The sequence below is a fragment of the Scardinius erythrophthalmus genome (genome assembly GCF_964197995.2).
Source record: "Scardinius erythrophthalmus genome assembly, contig: HAP1_SCAFFOLD_49, whole genome shotgun sequence".
NCBI classification, from domain to species: domain Eukaryota; kingdom Metazoa; phylum Chordata; class Actinopteri; order Cypriniformes; family Leuciscidae; genus Scardinius; species Scardinius erythrophthalmus.
In genome coordinates this window covers 154,034-175,362 of record NW_028296541.1, presented here as the reverse complement: position 1 = coordinate 175,362, position 21,329 = coordinate 154,034, and the positions used below count along the sequence as shown (strand labels likewise).

Genomic DNA, 21,329 nt, shown 5'->3' with positions numbered 1-21,329 from the left:
GGGAGTTGAACGTCACATATACGGACTCCTCCCACTTAAAAATACAGTTCCATTCCTCAAATACATTTATAAGGAGAACGTTGCTAAATTTTTTATTTGGGTTGGTAGACCATAATCGAGAGCATTTCCGTAACTGCATAATTTTTGTCCGTAACTGCACTGTCTTTAATGTCCTTTGTCTTTAATGTCCTTTGCCCCGGTATGGTTTTCAGTGCGCGGCCATCTTGAACCCACTGCAAAACAGCCGAAAGATAGAGAGATGCGTGTGTTCTTTTACTGTCTATGGTGTGTCGGTGTGACAGATGAATGATCCTTACCAGTTGTGGACCGACGAAGCTGAACTTTCAATGTGATGACTCTGAAAAGAAAATTATCGAGGAATTGGGAAACCATGTCATCAATCCATTTGGGAAAACGCGCTTAAATGTCTAGAGATAGATTATATTTCAACTACCTCCTGGACTTTGTTCAAATGTTTTGTGTCATATTTATGTAGTAGAATGAAAATGAGGCTGCCTTTAGCATTCATTACAAATGCAAAACTGCTTAATTCTGGCTGTAGAATCAGGCATGGGATTCTTAATGGAATTACAAAAACGCCATTGCTGTCCAGTTGTAATATTTGCTGCAGGACGGAGAGAAATTGGATAAAACCAGTGGGCTATGACACCGGTGTAATGACTTACAACAGTCTTACCAAGCAGAAAGAACCTCTGGTTTTGGCTCAAGAAAGAATTGCTTCCTGGTAAGGTACACAGTGGTCCATTACGGTAATTGAGATTTTCTTACATGTTATAAGGTTTTTTGTTTTCCTATAACATCTTCTTTTGCCAATTCCAGGTATAGCTGTGGTCCCACTGTTTATGACCATGCCCATCTCGGCCATGCGTGGTAAGTTTCTCTGCTTGCTAACTAGTTAGTTACAGAGTATAGTTGCAGTTACGTTGAAACTAGGTTGCTAGGTTATTTTAATATCATTGATATACTATTATAGTTTTTATTAACATTTTCCATTTACTTATAAATTTGAGTAAATCTTAGTTTTAGCAATTTTGTTGTTCCCTTTCAAGAGGTCTCTCATATTGCGCAAGTAGCTTACGCTATGGGAAAAACTCCTTTTCTCGAGAATATTGAAGCCAAATTTTCAAAACACACTGCAGCTGCACAGTAGACAGCTAGCGCGGTCATTGGCTGTGCTGCAGCAACTGCATGAACCTATGGCGAGGCGTTTCATGCGCACGAACCAATCAGGCCGATTCGCGCCCATGCGCGTCACAACCCGCTTGAATGGGCATGGCTTATAGCTATATAAGCCCCCATTTACGCCATAGAATCAGATTTAATCTTCTTCAGCAAGTTTCCAATTCGCTGTCCTCCGGATTAAAGAAGCCTTCTTTGCCGCCGTTGAAAAGCCTTCAGCGGAACAAGCCACCTGCTAAGCAGCTCTGAGAACGCCGGCTTCCTGGTTTCACTGGACGCCGCCTTCAGCCCGTTGTTCTGCTGTGCCATCCTTTGAGCTATATCCTTTTACAAAAAGCTAGTGTGTTCGCCGCTGCGACTCACTTTCTAAAAGAGCAATTTCACAGTCGTTGTTTCAAATGCCTCGGCAGAGATCGTTACATCCTCTGCGCTTCCTGTCTGGGCCGTGACCACACGGAAGCTGCCGTCTCTAAGGAGTCTGTGATGAAATGGCGCTCTCTACACTGAGGGCTCGACTAGCCAGCTGTATGCATTCCCTCTGGTCACGATGCTTCCTCTGGTCATCGACGGATCAGGGAGAGCAAGTGTGCAGTGCTCTTGATAGCTCCTCTCTGGAAGAACCAGCTATGGTTCTCCGAGTTGACTCAGCTGCTGAAAACAGCCCCATGGCTGATTCCGCTGAGGAGAGACCTCCTCACGCAGGCGAACGGAATGATCTGGCACCCCCGTCCAGACTTGTGGGCCCTCCATGTATGGCCCCTCAACGGGTATCCGGGGACCTCCCAGAAAGGGTGCTGAAATCCATCACTGAAGCGAGAGCTCCCTCGACCAGGCGTCTTTACGCTCTAAAATGGTCAGTGTTCTCCGGACCCCTGGACTCCTACTCATGCCAAGTGCCAAAGGTGCTCTCCTTTTTACAAGAGCTTTTGGACGCGGGGCGTACCCCCTCCATGCTCAAAGTATATGTAGCAGCCATAGCAGCATTTCATGCTCATGCGGCCGGGCAGTCACTGGAAAGAAACGACCTGGTCAAGCGCTTCCTGCCTTGAATTCGGGCCCAACGACTCCAGAGTCGCCCTTAAGCCGAGGCACGGGTATGTTCCTAAAGTGCTCTCCACTCCGTTCAGAGCGCAGGTCATTTCGCTATCAGCTCTTCCTTCGCTAGAGGACGAAAGAGACGCGAATCTACTCTGCCCTGTCAAGGCTCTCAGAGTCTAAATAGAGCGTTCTGCCCCGTTCAGGCAGTCAGAACAGCTCTTCGTATGCTTTGGCGGGCACACCAAAGGGCTCGTGGTCACAAAGCAAAGATTATTTTATAACCTGGAAGTTCCCGCTTTACAAGCAAAGGTTCTTTCAATATAATAAGTGTTTAGCACAATTCACCATACTATAAGGTGGTATGTCAAATATCAAAAATGCTATTATAAATGCTATTTACAGTTTTAGTTTACTATAATAACCCTGGGTTGGTGTTTGTTTAGCAGTAAATACATTTCTCTGCCAGCTTCCTTTATTTTCTTCTTTTTCTTCCTTGTATGCAGCTCATATGTCCGATTTGACATTCTGCAAAGGATCTTATCCAGACTTTTTGGAATCAATGTCATCCATGTTATGGTCATCACTGACATTGATGATAAAATCATACAAAAAAGCCTTGAGGTAAGTATCAACTTAAACTCTTTCACCAATGTTTCAGTATACAAGATTAGATACAAGATTTATGTGGAAGGTTGTTTACACTTGTCAATTTTAAGACTTGAGGATTTATTTTTGGTAATTTATTTTGCAGGAGAATGTCTCACCCACTGTCCTTACAAGAATGTATGAGGAAGATTTTAAGAGGGACATGCAAGCACTGCGGGTAAATATATATATATATATTTTTTTTTTTTTTTTTTTTTTTTTTTTGTGGTGATTTTACTAAATGACTGAAACATTCATGCGTATTTGTCTGGTCTTTGTTCATTTGTCCAGGTTCTTCCTCCAGCTGTATACATGAGGGTGACAGACAACATTCCCCAGATTGTAGCTTTCATAGAGCGCATTATCAGAAATGGACATGCCTATGTCACAAATCAAGGTGCCTCTCTCTCTTTCTTGTTGACAATTTAAGGTCAAGTCTTCCAAGTTTTTTTTTTTCCTAAATATGAAGAGAAGATGAAACTGAATATACAGTATGATTTGTTGACCCAGGAAACGTCTACTTCAACACTCAGTCCATTGGTAGCCGTTATGGCAAGCTTGTGAATCTCGGAGGCATTGTTGGGGAGCAAGGTATGTTTATGAAATATGTTTTTTTGTCTTGGAGGTCTTCATCTATAATATGAAATGTGGGTTAGTATTACTGATCATATATGTAATGTCTGTAGATATTAAGATAAGTTATTTTTTTTAAGATAATTAATATGCTCTAGAAACCATGACCTAAATCCAGTAGAGTATTTTACAATTTCTTTTATTTTAGGGGTTCAGGATAAAAGGGATCCAAGGGACTTTGCTCTGTGGAAAGCATCCAAACCACATGAACCTCACTGGGTTTCATCTTGGGGACAAGGGAGACCTGGGTGGCACATTGAATGTTCTACAATTGCAAGGTAAATGCTCTACCTTAAGGCTGGCCCACACTAAAAGATTTAAAAAATCGTAACAGATTTTCAAAATGTGAGAGACCACAAACTTGACGATAAAAAAAATCATACATTTTTGTTCCTATCGTGTATGGAGTGACGCGATGTGACCAAGACAGCACACCACACACTAACAGATTTCATTCACAAACAACCAGAGTCCTGACTGTGAACACAGGAAATCTCGCAAAAAAAATCTCTCGCAGTTAAACGTGACTTTAGAGTAAACAAACATGGTGGACGACGGGCAAGAAGAAATGGTGATAATAATAGTGTTTGGAATACTTTTTACAGTAAAGTTATCAATCACTTTTAACACGCATCACGTCACGGGAAAATCTGATAATATAATCTGTAGAACCATCAACATAAACGAGACTTAACTAGGATTGTAGGAAGGGGAGAATTGGGCTCAAAATTTGCCCCGATTATCTTGTAGTGTGTGGGTGCCTTACCAATTGACTTCTTATACCAAACGTGATATTTGTTTTGCACTGACTTGATGTGTCTAGGGCTGTAGTCAACCAAAGAAATGCTTAGTCGACCAAAGTCCTGTCCTGCACAACAATTAGTCGACAAAAAAAAAGATGCGATGTTTTGCATTTTGATTGAACATTCATTAAACAATTGTCATAGAGCATTTATAAAACAACAACGAAAAAATGTTTTTTTTTTTGTTTTTTTTTATTGACACCTGGGATCCCCCGCAAAACGGTTCTCATTCGCGCTTGAATAAGGCCGGCGACACACTGGCTGCTGGCGTGAGAGTCTCCGCTGCGTTGGGTGTCTGTTTTTATTTCGGCTCCCATGTTAATAGGTTGGAGTTTGCACACTGCCTGCGTGAGACGCGTCTCAGGCGCGACTAGAGCCACGCGGAAAACGCGTGCATGCTAGAAATAGAACCGACGCCTGAGTGTTCCAGCAACGGGAGTGTTCTCTGGCTAGAGCGCAGAACAGCGGAGTTTGTATGGACCGAAGTGCATGTCTGAGCTTGTATTGCTGCTGTTGCTTTGACATTGTGGAAAATAGAATAATAGAAACAAAATGTATTAGACTTTTTACCCGTTACTATCAATCTAAATTAATCTCGTTTTTAATTTAGGCTAACTTAATTTCGTTTTTCTTTATTTAAATTTCGTTTTTCTTTAGGCCTATTTAAATTTCGTTTTTCTTTATTTAAATTTCGTTTTTCTTTATTTAAATTTCGTTTTTCTTTATTTAAATCTACCCTTTACTGTGTCATTAATTTGTAAGTCAGAAAAATATTAGACTACCTTAAAAATATTGCTTAAGTTAACAGACTGCGCGTTTTATATCACTACTGCAGTGTCCGTTCTCAGAGAAAATAGCCCTGCTCGCGTGAGATGCGCCGCTTCCTGCTCGCGCTGTTCTGTAGTTTACTATTAATTCTGAACGTGCCGCGTCTCGCGTGTCTGTCTATATTGCACCAAATGCGACACTGCACTCCCTTGTGAAGTCGATTGGATGAACGGTTCTCGAAATAATCAAAATGCAAACGAACGGACAGACAGACACATAGAGATTACTACCTATCCCTTAGATGTGTCTGATTACGAATGGATGCCAATTTTACATTTAGTCTTTGGTAGTAGCTTGAGAAAATGTATCTATTGTTCACAACATAATGGAGGTTTAAGTTCAGTCAGTTCAGTAGGTCTCTGATGGCAGAGAGGAAGAATATAAGTCATAGACTGTTTCACTTGTGCTACAATCATTGATTTGGAATTCCAAGAAAGAAACAATGTTTTAAATGCTTTTTGAAACACCAAGACATGGTTTCACTACTTTCCAAGTCAATTTTGTGTCAAGTCGAATTCGAGTCAAGTTTTCACATGCGAGTTCAAAATGAAATATAGTAGCACAAGATGAAATGGAATGTTAATAAAAATGTTTTTTTAATGTTTTTTTTTTTTTTTTTTCTAACAATAAGACCTTTTCACTTCTTTTCAGATAGTGAAAATGCATTTGAATGTGTGTAAAGTTTCAGACAATTTGCAATTTTTTGTAAAAAATAATTTACCCTAATAGGACAAAGATGGTTATAAATGACGGCCCCCTAAAAAAAGGTCAGATGTAGAAAACTAAATTTGGAAAATGATTTGTCTTAAAAATATGTAAAATATAAAGTCATAATTTTATTTTCTAGCTGTTATTTCACAATTAGTTCCATAGAGGGCTAAATTAATTTTAAATATACATTTTTTCCTTTTCGACAATCTCTTACATCCAGATACAGTTGTAATTAATCGAAATTATTCAACCCCCATTGTAAATCAGGTGTATTGGCTAAATCTACAGACTTTTAGCTGTTTCCAATGAACAAATCGAACAAAAGTAATTGAAACAGCTCAACACAACAAATGTTCAAGTGGTTTCCTCAAATTCAACTGAAAATGCAACTTTTAATGACTCCTGCAGTCTCAAAATTACTCACTCACTAAATCACTCACGACAACACAAATCTGAAAAACAAGTGTTGTCTCAAGCACACCTGATGCAACTAATTGAGGGCTTCATTGAGCTTACACATGAACTATCTGAACTGTCTAGGTTTGTTGAGTGTCACGTTTGAACTGCATGTTTAAGAGAAGATATCATCACCCTTCACAAACAAGGAACAGGATACAAAAAGATAGCGAAGGCACTAAATGTTCAGCTTGCACAGTAAGGAGCGTACTAAATGCATGCCAGAACTCCAAGACGTACACCACTACTGACCCAAAAGCACAAGAAAAGTCGGCTCCAATTTGCTCAAAATCATATAAATATGCCACAGAAGTTTTGGGATTCTGTTCTGTGGAGCGATGAAACAAAACTGGATCTTTTCGGCCCTATGGATCAGTGATATGTCTGGAGGAAGAAGAATGAAGCATATGCCAAAAAGAACACTGCCTACAATTAAGTCAAGTCAAGTCACATTTATTTATATAGCGCTTTTTACAATACAGATTGTTTCAAAGCAGTTTTACAGAGATAACAGAAAAATACTGCAACAAAGTTTGTTTCCATAAGAAAATAGCGTCACAGTCCAGCTTAAGTAAGTTCAGTGATGTTTCATTTTTGTTGTAAAAAAGTTATTAATTTAGTTATTAATTTAGTTAAAAAAGCCAATGGCCAAAAGTTAAGCATGGTGGTGGCTCGGTGATGCTCTGCGGTTGTTTTGCATCCTCTGGCACAGGAAACCTGCAGTGTGTGGAAGGCAAGATGGATTCATTAAAGTATCAGGAAATCCTAGGAGAAAACGTCATGCCGTCAGTGAGGAAGCTGAAGCTTGGGCATCATTGGACCTTCCAACAGGACAATGATCCCAAGCATACCTCAAATTCTACCAAGGCTTGGTTGCAGAAGAATTCCTGAAAGATTCTACAGTGGCATCACAGTCACCTGACTTGAACCCCATTGAAAATCTCTGGTGGGATTTGAAGAAGACAGTTGCAGCATGCAAACCCAAGAATATTACTGAACTGGAGGCCATTACTCATGAGGAATGGGCTAAGATTCTTCAGAAACATTGCCAGAAGCTGGTGTCTGGTCATACATCTTGTTTGCAGCAGGTCATTACAGCAAACGGGTGTTCTACTAAGTACTGAAGATGCTTGCCATGAAGGGGTTGAATAATTTAGAGTAATTAAAAGTTGCATTTTCAGTTGAATTTGGGGAAACCACTTGAAACATTTGTTGTGTTGAGCTATTTTAATTACTTTTGTTTGATTTATTTATTTTTTTCAATACAAACAGCTGAAAGTCTGTACATTTTGCCAATAAACCTGATTTACAATGGAGGTTGAATAATTTTGGTGAATAACTGTATACGTCACAATAGATAAGAAAATATCTGTTATTACTTCCATTTCATTTGTACTTTAAGAGAATTAAAGTTTTCGGATGAGGAGTAGTTTGAATGTTTTACTTTTACTAATATAAAATCTAAGGAAGGTCAAATACAAACATTGGTTTTAACTGTACAAAATTTTGCTTATTTTTAGAATAATATAACATGCAAGTATTACCAAAAAAAAAGTGACAAGCCTCTTTCTGAATGGTTGATTCTCTAGGAATGGATGGAGTTTTTAGCTGAATTACAAAATCATATTTTCACATGGAACGGTAACTCCTATACAATTTTTTTTTTTTTTTTTTTTTTTTTTTTTTGCTTTTCTTGTCTGTAGCTCAGTGTTTGGAAGTCAGTTGGACATCCACTCCGGAGGGATTGACCTTGCCTTCCCACATCATGAGAATGAGATTGCCCAGTCTGAGGCGTATCATCAGTGTGAACAATGGGGAAACTACTTCCTGCACTCCGGTAATGCCCTCAGTCTTCTGGTTAAGAAGTAGTAATGTGTAGTAACATTTTAATGAGCAGTCTTTATTTTGTAGCATAGGATCTGTGAATATTTAGCTTTACGGCTCGTAAAGCTCTATTTAATGAAAACTTTGTTTTTAAGGACACCTTCATTTGAAAGGAAGTGTAGAGAAGATGTCAAAATCCTTGAAGAATTATATAACTATAAAGGTAACAAATTATAAAAAATAAAATTGTAAAAGTATTAGTTCTGCACGTGTTTAATAGACAACAGCGTCTTTTAAATTTAATTCTCTTTATAATCTAGGATTTTCTGGCATCTTACACTGCTAATGAGTTTCGACTTTTTTGCCTTCTGACCAAATACAGATCAGGTATGTTACATGCTGAAAGGGACTCCTGAAAGATATATATATATATATATATATATATATATATATATATATATATATATATATATATATATATATATATATATATATATATATATATATATATATGGAGTTAATATTGTGCCATAATTAAACAAACAAATCCAGCATTTTGCAAATAAACTCGATCTGCTTTGCAAAGGAAAACTCGACTCGCAAACAAACAGAAAGCAATGTGCAAGTACAAAGGTCAATTTGAGCGAAAATGCAGTGGAGTAACAAATATGTATTGTGTTTTACAAATATAAATAAATGAGCCTAGATAATATTTCACAAATAAATACAAACCATCCTACAAATTGCATGTAACCTTTGAACAAATACCAAAACTAGTGCATACAAATGCATATCTGTCTGTTATGATTGCGAGACACTTGGCTTTTTGTGAGATCTCTCGGCTCGATTTTCTCACAAATGTGTCCAGGCAGATTTTCTCACAAATGCAGATGAGCAACTTCCTCTTCTAAAACAGTAGATTGCCCTAAGATAGGGGATTAATTTAGCGCTAGTCTCCCGGGAGAAGCACTGATTTGAAACTTGCCTTTGCCTAATGCCTACACCTGAGGAAAATGACCGGTGAACACAACAGGCGTGTTTCTGTCTTACTTTATCTATAATTAACCTTTTTAAGGTTTTCTTTTGTAAAATGTTTATTGCATATCTAGACAGAAATCCACATTAGCACTTCATTAACAATTCACTCTCTCTAGGATAGGGGAATCTATAAGCTGAAAGCTCTGCCGTCATATGTTGCTTTTTAAAAAAATGTCTACATCGGAAACATGCTAAATTACTAAATTAGTGATTGTCTACACTGAACGAATATTCTTTCGTTCTCCATAAATTAATGAGAATATTTCATTTCATTGAAAGGAGGGTTTCATTTGTCTGTCCAAAATAATAATTTGGGCACTGCATACTTCACAGGCAAGTTAAGAAACAATTGTATATTGTTTGTTTTGTTCATTAATTATTTTATTACATTAACAGTTAAGATGACTGAATTCCAACTAAATAAATAAGTGGGACCCTCCTTTCAATTAAATGAAATGTTCTCATTAATTTATGGAGAACGAAAGAAATAGACTCGTTCAGTAAATGTAACGTTATTACAAAAATGTAAAAAAGTAAAATATAATGGCAGAGCTTTCAGTTTATAGATTCCCCTATCCTAGAGAGAGTGAATTGCTAATATGTGCTAATCTGTCTAGATATGTAATAAACATTTTGCAAAAGAAAACCTTAAAAAGGTTAATTATAGATAAAGACAGAAACGCGCCTGTTCACCGGTCATTTTCCTCAGCTGTAGGCAAAGGCAAGTTTCAAATCAGTGCTTCTCCCGGGAGACTAGCGCTAAATTAATCCCCTATCTTAGGGCCATCTACTGTTTTAGAAGAGGAAGTTGCTCAACTGCATTTGTGAGAAAATCTGCCTGGACACATTTGTGAGAAAATCGAGCCGAGAGATCTCATAAAAAGCCAAGTGTCTCACAATCATAACAGACAGATATGCATTTGTATGCACTAGTTTTGGTATTTGTTCAAAGATTACATGCAATTTGTAGGATGGTTTGTATTTATTTGTGAAATATTATCTAGGCTCATCTATTTATATTTGTAAAACACAATACATATTTGTTACTCCACTGCATTTTCGCTCAAATTGACCTTTGTACTTGCAAATTGCTTTCTGTTTGTTTGCGAGTCAAGTTTTCCTTTGCAAAGCAGATCGAGTTTGTTTGCAAAATGCTGGATTTGTTTGTTTAATTATGGCACAATATTAACTCTATAGACATACTCCTACAAAGAGACAGATATTCTACATTTACTATACATTTTCTGTGGGTCTTTTAATCTTTCCAGCAATTGACTATAGTGATGCTAGCATGAATGAAGCCCGATCTACCTTGTCCTCCATCTCTGCCTTCTGCCACAACGCACAGGCCTACATGCAGGGCCATTTACAGTGCCAGCCTATAGAGGAGGGACTTCTCTGGGAGAGGTAAAGACAGACTCTGATATACATTTTGAACAGTAGAATGACACGAATAAGGCCAGGTTCATGCACTTCTCCTGTGTTTTCTGTCTTTTCATGTGTGAATATATGGGCTCTGTGTCATGATATATTATATATTCAGTCACTGCAATATCAGTTTAATCACTTTCAGAACAATTTTTTCCAGTTGATAAATTATAAAATTGACTAGGTGAAAAAGCTGATGATGAAAAATCCTTTGTCTCCAACTCCTTTTTGTCTTCACTGTCTTTGTTTGGTCAAGGTTGTCTGCTACACAAACCAGTGTTGGGAAAGTACTCTCTGATGATTTTGACACCCCAAAAGCAATGGATGCCATTATGAGCCTCATTCACCATGGCAACTGTCAGCTTCAGCCTGTTACTAAGGTAACATCATAGGGTAGGTCACTGAGGCCTCATATTCTTTATATCCTCATTACAAAATATTATATTTTAAACCTTAATTTATATTTATTAGTCAAAGACTAATTGTACTGTCTTTTTTTGTGTTTGGAAGGTTCATGGGCCTAGGAGTCCTGCTGTATTTGGAGCCATGCTGTCCTATGTCAGGGAAATCATGGGTGTTTTTGGAGTTGATCTACTGGATGAAAAAGTGAGTGATCAAACTTTTTTTTTTTTTTCAATGTTACGTTTCAAAATAAAATTAGTTAATTTTTCATGAATAGGAGAAATCGTGTTATAAAAGAAATTGGCACCCTGCTCCCTACAAAGACAGCACCCTTAAAATAAATAATTCAGTACAGTCACCCGTGTACACCGTTTAACAGTTTTGACTTCACACAAGAAGCGTTAGTTAAATAAACATAGCCAGTTACACAAGAGCTAAGATATCATACAGCAACATGTCTGAAGCAGGAGAGGGAAACTTGAAGAATGGAAATCCTCATACCGCTTCTATCTAGTGCAGTGGCAGCCGCCGACTCCGAGCCTCTCCGATCTGCCCATATAATCAGCCAGCCTGTCAAACACTGATGAGCACAGAGAACAGGAAAGGAAACAAACATACCTGCACACTCATATACACTCCCACACAATAATGTGGACATATTACACTTAGAAACAAAGATAACATCCAAGGACGTAACACCTAGTGTTTGGTTTATTTTGTGCTCTAGTAGATGCCTCATATTTCTTTGATAACTTTTCATCTCAGTCAAGATATACACATAAATTATTTTTTTCCTTGTAGACATTGACGTCCTTTTTCTTTATAAAAAGTAAATCATTGCAACACACGATGTTTTATTAACAAAATTCGGGAGGAGCACTTTCAGATAATTAACTCAATTCACGACATGATAGGTATATACAGTATACAGCAGACTTGCCTCTGTTCCATGACAGTTTTCCAGCATTCCAGCAGTTTTACACCACCCCATCTCCTCATTTTTGACTATTCCTATCCCAACTTGGGATGAGGAAGTATTCTGGGTGTGGGCCAAATTCCGGGCTCGGAGCCCTCCCCTCGGACAGCACGCCAAATACGCATAACCTTTACACTGTTTAATTATACTGTATGTAAGTGTGAACTCGTACATTTAAATAATTTTACACTCTGTCCCTTAGGACGTCCATGATTCCTCCGGAGTTTTGAATAATGTGGTGGAGGAGTTAGTGCATTTTCGGAGTGAGGTTCGTAAATTTGCACTTTCTGTGAAAGACCAAGCTCCACAAGACCCCAAGCCTGGCAGTGAAATTCAGAAAAGTCATCCACAGTCAGACAGAATACCCTTGCTGAAGGCCTGTGATGCCTTAAGGAATAATCTAGCACCCCTTGGAGTCCACATTAAGGTAAGACTTCAAGACATCCTGTTAGACTAAGGCTGTTTCTCAATTCCAAGAATGCAAAGAACGGACTTGTGTTCTCGATGAGACTTTTTACTTGCCATGTGTTTATAGTTCGTCAATGTTAGATTCTTTTTAATATGCCAAAAAAATACTGCTGCTTTCTTAAGGTCTTTATCACTTTATTAAAATTAAGCAAAAGAGATGGACAAATGTTTACTTTCACGAGCTGTCACGTATTACAAACTTGCAGCGGGAATCTTTTAAGTGAGAACGAGAAGTTTAAAGCTTACAGGCTTCCGTACGTCGACCGCTCGCTGCGTCTTCTGGGATTTTTAATGGTTCAATTCTCTCAAGTCTGCATTCTATGCATCCTCAATATAAAAAACACATCCTGGGCACTTTCATGCGTCCTCTGTACTTGAGTATTGGAATTGAACTTTGACGTTTGATGATGACGTAGTACAAGAACACAAGGACACAAAATCACTGAAGATTGCATATTGAGAAACAGCCAAAGTGCAGCAGAGCCTTTAAAGCCTCCGACACCTTCTGTCAAAGCACATTGCAAGGCTTGTTGTGGTTAACAGTGCTAATATTTTGATTTTGGTTTCAGGATAGAAGCACAATCTCCACTTGGGAAATTACAAGAGGAGAGACGAGGAAGAATTAACCACTTACTGAATTGGACCAAATATTTATCTATTAGAACTTGGACATGCTGTTTGAAGCATCTCATTGGTTGACTGTTCAAGTTTTTCTTCAAAGAAATTACAGTTTAACTGAAGACACTTGCAAAAAAAATTAGTTATTACCTCTATTGTGCAACTAAAGTTGGAACACAACTGTAATCATAACCACATATTGAATCTGTAAATGTAAATAAAACAACTCTGTTCATAGTTTATCCTCAAGTAGAGCTTAACCCTTTCTTAGCCATTCTTGTACAGAAATAACTAAAGCAAAGGATCCTTATCAAACTCCACTGGCTGAAGGTCAGATTTTTTTTTTTCGTATTTATCATTTTAATTAATCATTTTTATTTATTTAGACAGTATTTCCCTTAATATGGATTTAGACTCCTCACTCGAGGTGCTATATTCCATTTGTCTACCCTTTTTGGACTCGGTAGCCCACTTCATGTCAAAAAGTGCAAATCCAGACCTGAGCCCTTGCTGAATGATGTGACTTGTGGGTTGAGGATAACCTGTAGAAAATTTTAACGAAAATGGATAAAAGACAAGTTACAGGTATCTTTTCAAATGTTACGGGAGTCTCAAGACAACTATCAGAATACCGTAAAGATGGCTAAGAGAAATTATTTTGCAGGAGCAATTACAAAAAATTGTAGTAAGCCGCAAGTTTTTTTTTTTTATATATTAAATTCTGTATTTAATCCAACCACTGATGTGTTTTCTCACCCTCCAATTATCACTTGTGAGGCTTTTTTGGATTATTTTGTCCAAAAGATCTCTGAAATTAAATCCATGATCAAACCTAGTTTGTTTGATCCTTCAGTTGTCCGGCCACCATTTGTTAGTTTTGACCATTTTGAAATTATCTCCTTGCAGTAACTAGCCGAGGTAATCAAGCAGTCAAAACCAACTGACTGTTTATTAGATATTATTCCAGCGAGATTAGTAAAGGAAGCATTTGATGTTCTTGGCCCTAGTATCCTATCTATTATAAATAATAGTATTTTAACAGGAGTAGTCCCTAATCAGTTTAAACATGCTCTTGTCCAGCCTCTTTTGAAAAACACACATTTGGACCCTGCTGTTGTATCAAATTATCGGCCAATTTCAAAGTTACCTTTTTTATCCAAGGTTTTGGAGAAGGTGGTTTTGAATCAAACAAACACTTTTTTGCTTCTAAATGATATTTCTGAAAATTTTCAGTCAGGTTTTAGGGCTTATCATAGTACTGAGTTGGCTTTGATCAGGGTTTTAAATTATTTATTGACTGCAGTTGACTCAGGGTCTTCAGCAGTTCTTGTTTTACTGGACCTTAGCGCTGCATTTGACACCATTGACCATGAGATTTTACTCTCACGCCTTGAAAAGGTTGTGGGAATTCACGGTATAGCGCTTGCATGGTTTAAGTCTTTTCTTTTATACTGAACTTTTTCTATAAATATTGGTCAAGATTATTCACAACCTGCCTCTTTGCTTTTTGGGGTTCCACAGGGGTCCATTCTCGGCCCAATTTTGTTTGCTTTGAATTTGTTACCATTTGGGTCAAGTTTTAGCAAGCATGGAATCCCCTTTCACTTTTATGCAGATGATATGTAAGTCTATCTTCCTCTGAAAAAGAACAGTAAGAATCAAATAAAGTCGTTGTGGGACTGTAATACATGACATCAAATCATGGTTATCTTTAAAAATTGTAAAACTAAATGAAGGTAAAACTGAAGTTGTGTGGTTTGGAGTTCCAAATAATTTTGTTGATCTGGGTGGTTTAGCCCCCTTCCTTAAGCCATTAGTGCGAAATTTTGGAGTTCTTTGACAGTGATCTCAAGTTTGCGAAACAGATTTATTCTGTGGTTAAAGTCCGCGTGAACCGGAAGTTGCAAACGACTTTTCTCCAGTGTTGTGACGTATTCCCAGTGAAACGGAATATTGAACAGAGGGCAGGGTTTTACTCTAGCGCTCCTCCTCTCCATCTCTGCTCATAACAGACTAACGGTTTGAGGGGAGTGGTTAAGCGTTTCCGAAACCAAGCCGTCAAACATGTGTCATCAGGCAAGGTCCTCCAATGCAGAGGGGAGGGGCATTTTCAGATTTTGATTAAAGATTACGAAGCCAAAACATTTTTTTGTGTGGATTGACTTGCATGGATGAATTGTTCACCACAAAACGATCAATTTAGGCAAACAAAGTAAATATGGTAAATTTTGATTTCATGCGGACTTTAAGTCTTGTTTTTATCACTTGAGATTAATAGCGAAGGTGAAACCATTTTTGTCCACACTTGATCTCGAAAAACTCATGCTTTTGTATTTACAAAGCTAGATTACTGCAACTCACTATATGTCGGCATAAATAAATCATTGCTTAACCACTTACAACTGGTCCAAAATGCTGCGAGGCTTTTGACAGGTACTTGTAAGAGTTTTTACTCCAGTTTTTAGTTTTTTTTACAATGGATCGATTACAGAATAAAGTTTAAAATTTTGTTTTTTGTTTATAAATCATTGCATGGAATGGCTCCATTGTATTTGGTGAATTTGATTGAGAAATGGTCTTTAAGTTCAGCTGACCAGCTGGTTTTAATGACTCCTATTAAACGGTGGAGTGAAGATCGAGCTTTTGTAGCAATAGCTCCAAAATTCTGGAATGACCTATACCCCTTTCTTTCAGATCGGCACCCACATTAAGAGTTTTTAAACACAAGCTTAAGGAATACCTCCTCGCATTAGCATTTAATGGGGTAAGTTGTTCTTGTATTAAAACTGATAAGTTTATTTCGCTGTTATTTTAAGTGTGGTTTTAGTGCTGTGTTTTTATGGTTGTCTTTATGTGTTTTAGATATTGTACAGCACTTTGTTCAATGGTCAGTTGTGTAAAAGTGCTTAATAAATAAAAGAAACAAAACGAAACGAGAATGATATGGTATAGCCTACTATTCATACATTTTTTAGGGCAAAGTTATTCACATTTGGCTACTTGATGTTTGATTGGTGGAAGACTTGTGTGCAGTGTCTATTTTCTCATAATTTCACATACGTTTTTCTTCTGGAAAAATATAATTTAATATTAGAGCATATTCTGTAGTGGTTCTCTGAAGACCTCTGTACATTCAAAAGAATTATGCCACTGTTTTAGCAAGACAGACATTTTTGACTGTGAACTATCATGTCTGAAAATGATAACTATTTGGAAACAACAACAATGTTTTATAATGCTTGTTTGTCACCATGTAAGCAGTAGGCTAGCCTATAACATTTTAAACCAGTTATGGAAAATCAAAATGGACCACTGTCACAAGTTTCCTCCTTAAATGGGGAAGAATAAGAGTAAAATATGTTATAAAAAAAGAGACTATCTAAATACTTAATAATAAACTCAAATTAAAGGCCTGGGAATCAGTCATTACTCTGATGTCATAGGCTACACCTAAATAGACAAATAACTTGGGGAAAATTGGAGAAGATTAATTTATAAAAAAAAAAAAAATCTGTCTTTTGACTTCTGTGTGACGACATTTGCAGTTTAAATCGGGAGTCAGGACTTTTTTGCATTGTGCCATTGGTCTTGAGTTTCCTGTTGCGTCATTGCTAGAAGTGAATTTTTAAGTGCTTTTGACATGGACCGTGTTTTTAAGCACGAACAAGACCATTTCAAAACACTGAAATATCTCAGAAGACCTGGAGAGAATCTGCTTCTTAAGGCTTTTGTACGATACAAGCCAAAACTGATAACCAGCACCAGACAGTAAGAGAAAACCGAGGAATCTTGGACGGCGCGCATTTGTTATGGAAGGCGAAATTGGAAGTCTATTATAATTTTGAGTGTTCTCTCAGTTAAAATCATGCCTCCACCTGGGAAAATGAGAAAGCCCGATATTAAAATGGTTGTCATAGGAGACATGAATGTAGGGAAAACATCCCTGCTGCATAGGTACACAGAAAGAAACTTTAAGGACACTTTGAGCACAATTGGTGGAGCATTTTTTTTGAAGCAGTGGGGTCCATACAACATCTCCATCTGGGATACAGCGGGTAAGGTTGATATCCAAATGTTGTACCTTAATTTTTATCCTGACCATAGATGAGACAAAATCTTATCTCAGGACTTTTGATGAATGGCTGCACTGTTTTTAATTAAATTAGGCTAATTAAAAACAATAATTTTTAAATTAATCTTAATAATCAACATTTGTGAGATTTAGTCAGTCAAAACAGGTTTGAGTTTTATTGATTACTAATTTTGTGTTTCTGGAAAATAGTGATCTATGACGTATTATGTATGTTGAATATCAAAGTTCTTTTGTGTCTATTTGTTAATGAGGGATTTGTGGAGTCAAAGTTCTAGTTTTTATTTTGAAGTAAAAAGATAAAATTAGACCCTTGGGGTAAGATGACCCACACCCCAGAATTGGCACGGGCCCCAAGTGGCATGTTGTTACTAGTGTTGTTATTTTTAAATTGAACAATTATTGTAATTAATGGGGTCATTTTCCATGAATTAGATGTGCATTTCAGACATCTTTGATGTCATTAAAACCTATAGGTTAGTTGAGTGAAATCATTTCATTTGCATTCATAGTGTTGCTATTATGACATATCAGTTAAAATATGCTGGCAATTAAATGTAAATATTCAACTTGTGTGTAAATTCCCCTTTAGCCCTATTTTAAAACATTAGTCATATATATTTTAGAATTTTACAGCTCTAGTTGTTGTATTCTTTTTAATGTCAGATTGTGGTATTTAGATTTAGAGATAGTTGATCCGCATGTGATTGTGATGAAATCAAGTGACAAACCTTATAGTCTTGTGTTAGTTCCGGAATGTCCCTGATCCATCCTATGCCAACGATCCTGAGATGTCGATTCCGTTCATCAATCTAAATAAATCTGATTAATTATATATGATCTGCCAAAATTAACTATTGTTGTATGAGGGGAAAAATGTATTTGTCTATTTTTTTTTATCTTTTTCTAGTTTCTAAAAGAGTGACAAAAAAGCATGTTGCCATATTGCATCAATGACTGCAGTTATCTCGTGTTCTTTGCAGGATTTTGCAATCTTGGTAGTTTCAGCAATGAATGTGGATTTTTTTTTTTTTTTCACATGATTTTAGTAGTCATTGATAGCCTATAATATCAATGTGCAAATTTGCTGAGTGGAAGCAACAGATCAATGTTTTTTGTTCAGTCAAAACATAACAAAACAAAATAAACATTTTAAAGATTAAGGCAAAAATATTATTTGACCGTTTCCAATGAGGGTTACATGTTTCTTGATTTTTGAGATTGTTTTCACATATTGCACATATAGCACATCAAAATGTTTGAAAACAATGAGGAAATGAGAATGAAGTATTTAAAATTAGTATTTTAACCACTTAAAATTAAATAATATACTGTACATTTTTAACCCCTTTGTGCCAACTCATTTTTACTAATGCATTGTAAAAATATAAATGACATCAGTAATGCACTTACAATGGAAGTCTATAAGAGGCAAGGCTTTTAAAGGCAGAAATGTGATGCTTGTGTTTTTGCTGAAGTGCTTATAGTAAAGAGGTAGTTTGCCCAAAAATTAAAGTTCTGTCATATTTACTCAATCTCATGTCTTCCAAACCCCAATGCTTTTCTTTATTCTGTGAAACAGAAATTAGACAATGACACTAGGCGAAATGTTCATACTCTATTCTATACAATGAAAGCGAAAGGTCTTCTGAAGTCATAGCTGAAGCGGCAGCTTTGATTGAGGAACAGAAATTTCACAGCTGAATCTGCACTCTGTCAAAAAAAAAGGAAAATTCCACTGTCTGACCCCATAAATGATCAGAAAAAATCTTGAGAACTTGACCTTGAGATGGGGTTGAAAAAGGAACATTATTTGATTTAATTGTTAGTAGAATGCATGGCTAAAAGAACTGACCACAATGTAAAATACTTATCTCATTGATGAAGGAAGGAGGGATAGTAATAGGTTAACAAAACATGAAAATTTTGCATTATTATTAATTATTACTTTTTTTTTCATGTCACACAAATACAAAGGTGACAGTTCATTGGAGGGCAAGATTACTGAATAACTTATCTTATATACGTGTGTGTTTATTTTTTTTATATAGAAATATATATTATGCCACTCTCAGACTGCAGCCAGTTTTTTAATATATGTGATCTATTCATCTCTGTATTTCTGTGTTTCTGATTTAATCAGGTCGTGAACAGTTCCATGGTCTTGGCTCCATGTATTGTCGTGGCGCTGCAGCCATCATTCTCACGTATGATGTCACAAACTGGCAGAGCTTTGTAGAGCTTGAAGATCGCTTCCTCTCTCTCACTGACTCTGCCAATAGTGACAGCATATTTGCCATCGTGGGCAACAAAGCAGACCTTACTGACCCTCAAGCCCAAGTTATGACCCCAGAGGAAGTCAGGTCAGAAGACGGTAGTGTACTTCCCCTTCCATCCTGCCCCACACCCCCAGACTTTCCCTTGCACAAACAGGTGAATCAGGATGATGCCATAGCACTTTACAATCGCATAATACGCTATAAGGCACTAGAGGGCATCAGTCCACCAGCAGAGAAGATGTGCTTCGAGACAAGTGCTAAGACTGGATTTAATGTGGATGTTATGTTCGAAACACTCTTTGATCTGGTGTTGCCATCCATCATTCAAAAACGCTCGCAAAGTGAGTCACCCACATTGTGTTTGGAGGACTATACTGAAAAGGGGAGGAAGAGTAAAGGGGGCTGTTGCACATGAGAATATTTGCTGAAGAGTGTTTGGAGTCATGCATGAACATCCATTACTTGATGTTAACTTGATGGACACTGTTACTTGATCTGTTTCAGAACTGTTTACTCTCACATCAAATCTTGTACGTTGTCACAATTAACAAGTACATTGCCTCTGCTTTGGCTCATTAGTGTGTGTGTGTGTGTGTGTGTGTGTGTGTGTGTGTGTGTGTGTGTGTGTGTGTGTGTGTGTGTGTGTGAGAGTGTGTGAGAGAGAGAGTCTCTTTACATCTACAAGATAGTCTTGTTTTTCACAAATCGAGCACAAGGACTTTGAACTTAAGTTAGTGTTTTAGCCCTCAAGTTGTTTATGTTTTTCTGAACACATAGTCTGCATTATTGCAAATGATTTAATTATGAATTAACTTACAGTAAGTAAATTATGAAAATGTGTATTTGTTTTTATTGACTTGTGATTGTCATTTAATAAAGGTTTATGAATACAGTTTTCTCTCAGCAACGGTGTGCTTTGAAGTTGATAGGTTTGTTTTTAACTTTCACTATTTTCCACTTTTATAGTCTACTGTCATTACAATTGTTTGCACTTATTTAAAACTGGTTCACCCTAATTTTTTGTGCAATAGTGTTACTACAATGTCTCACCAGTAGAGGTCACATAACTGAGAAAAGGCTATGCATGAATGAATGCATGCTTGCATGGTGTGCTTGTGTAATTATAAAAGCAAGAATAGAATAGAAGTTGTAGAATAGAACACACTGAATCCTAAACATTCATTGCAAATCGAAATGTGGGCTCCTTGCATACGACACATAATGGAAATTGTAATTATTAGGTGTCCTTTAATTATTTGGTGTTGTTTGTCAAGTCACATTCAATTGTTTGTGCCATATTTATGCAACAATTATTATGACATACGATTTTTGTGAATTGGTGAATATTCAGGTGAATATTGTTTCGTGGCCACGAATTAATAATACCTCAGCACGTTATAGCCTACTAATTTGTTCCCTCGTTTTAATATATTGTGGCCACGTTGTAATTCGTTAAATCAAAATGAGGGAGGGAATTAGTTCAACGTGTCCACGATTTATTAAAACGAGGGAACAAATAAGTCGTCGTAACAACGAATTATTTAGATCAGTGAACAGGGCGCATAAGAACAAGCAGAGAGAGAGCCCCGGTCGCGCGCGCGCACTCTCAGCGCCTTCAAACAACACAAGCGCTATATTGCTCTCTCTCCCTCGCGCATATCAACATCAATTGACACAATAGTAAAAGGTCGGAAGACCTATTGTGTTTTATAGATTAGTAGTTTGCTCATACAAAGTGTTTGATTAGCAAGTACATGTTCAGGAAATGCATAATACTGTTAATGTAACGGTAAACGGACTCTGCACGAAGCTCTTTTGAAGCTGTCAAATGGTGTCGCTATTGGACACTTAATTGTGATTATTGCTGCTCTGAGGTTTCTTATAGGCTACTG

General features: G+C 37.1%; 2 protein-coding genes across 2 annotated transcripts; both read left to right on the top strand.

The window, feature by feature from the left end:
* The first annotated feature begins 43 nt into the window (after nucleotides 1–43).
* cars2 (cysteinyl-tRNA synthetase 2, mitochondrial) lies at nucleotides 44–14,751 on the top strand. The gene is made up of 15 exons (XM_081394597.1): nucleotides 44–745; nucleotides 841–891; nucleotides 2,742–2,859; nucleotides 2,990–3,061; nucleotides 3,175–3,280; nucleotides 3,394–3,474; nucleotides 3,665–3,794; nucleotides 8,018–8,151; nucleotides 8,294–8,361; nucleotides 8,459–8,525; nucleotides 10,445–10,583; nucleotides 10,861–10,984; nucleotides 11,115–11,210; nucleotides 12,185–12,409; nucleotides 13,020–14,751. The coding sequence occupies exons 1-15, from the start codon at nucleotides 501–503 to the stop codon at nucleotides 13,074–13,076; spliced, it is 1,713 nt and encodes a 570-aa protein (XP_081250723.1). The 5' UTR covers nucleotides 44–500; the 3' UTR covers nucleotides 13,077–14,751.
* Nucleotides 14,752–16,717: 1,966 nt separating this feature from the next.
* LOC308686234 (ras-related protein Rab-20-like) lies at nucleotides 16,718–20,339 on the top strand. Its single transcript, XM_081394598.1, has 2 exons — nucleotides 16,718–17,123; nucleotides 19,302–20,339. The coding sequence occupies exons 1-2, from the start codon at nucleotides 16,934–16,936 to the stop codon at nucleotides 19,850–19,852; spliced, it is 741 nt and encodes a 246-aa protein (XP_081250724.1). The 5' UTR covers nucleotides 16,718–16,933; the 3' UTR covers nucleotides 19,853–20,339.
* The last annotated feature ends 990 nt before the right edge of the window (nucleotides 20,340–21,329 follow it).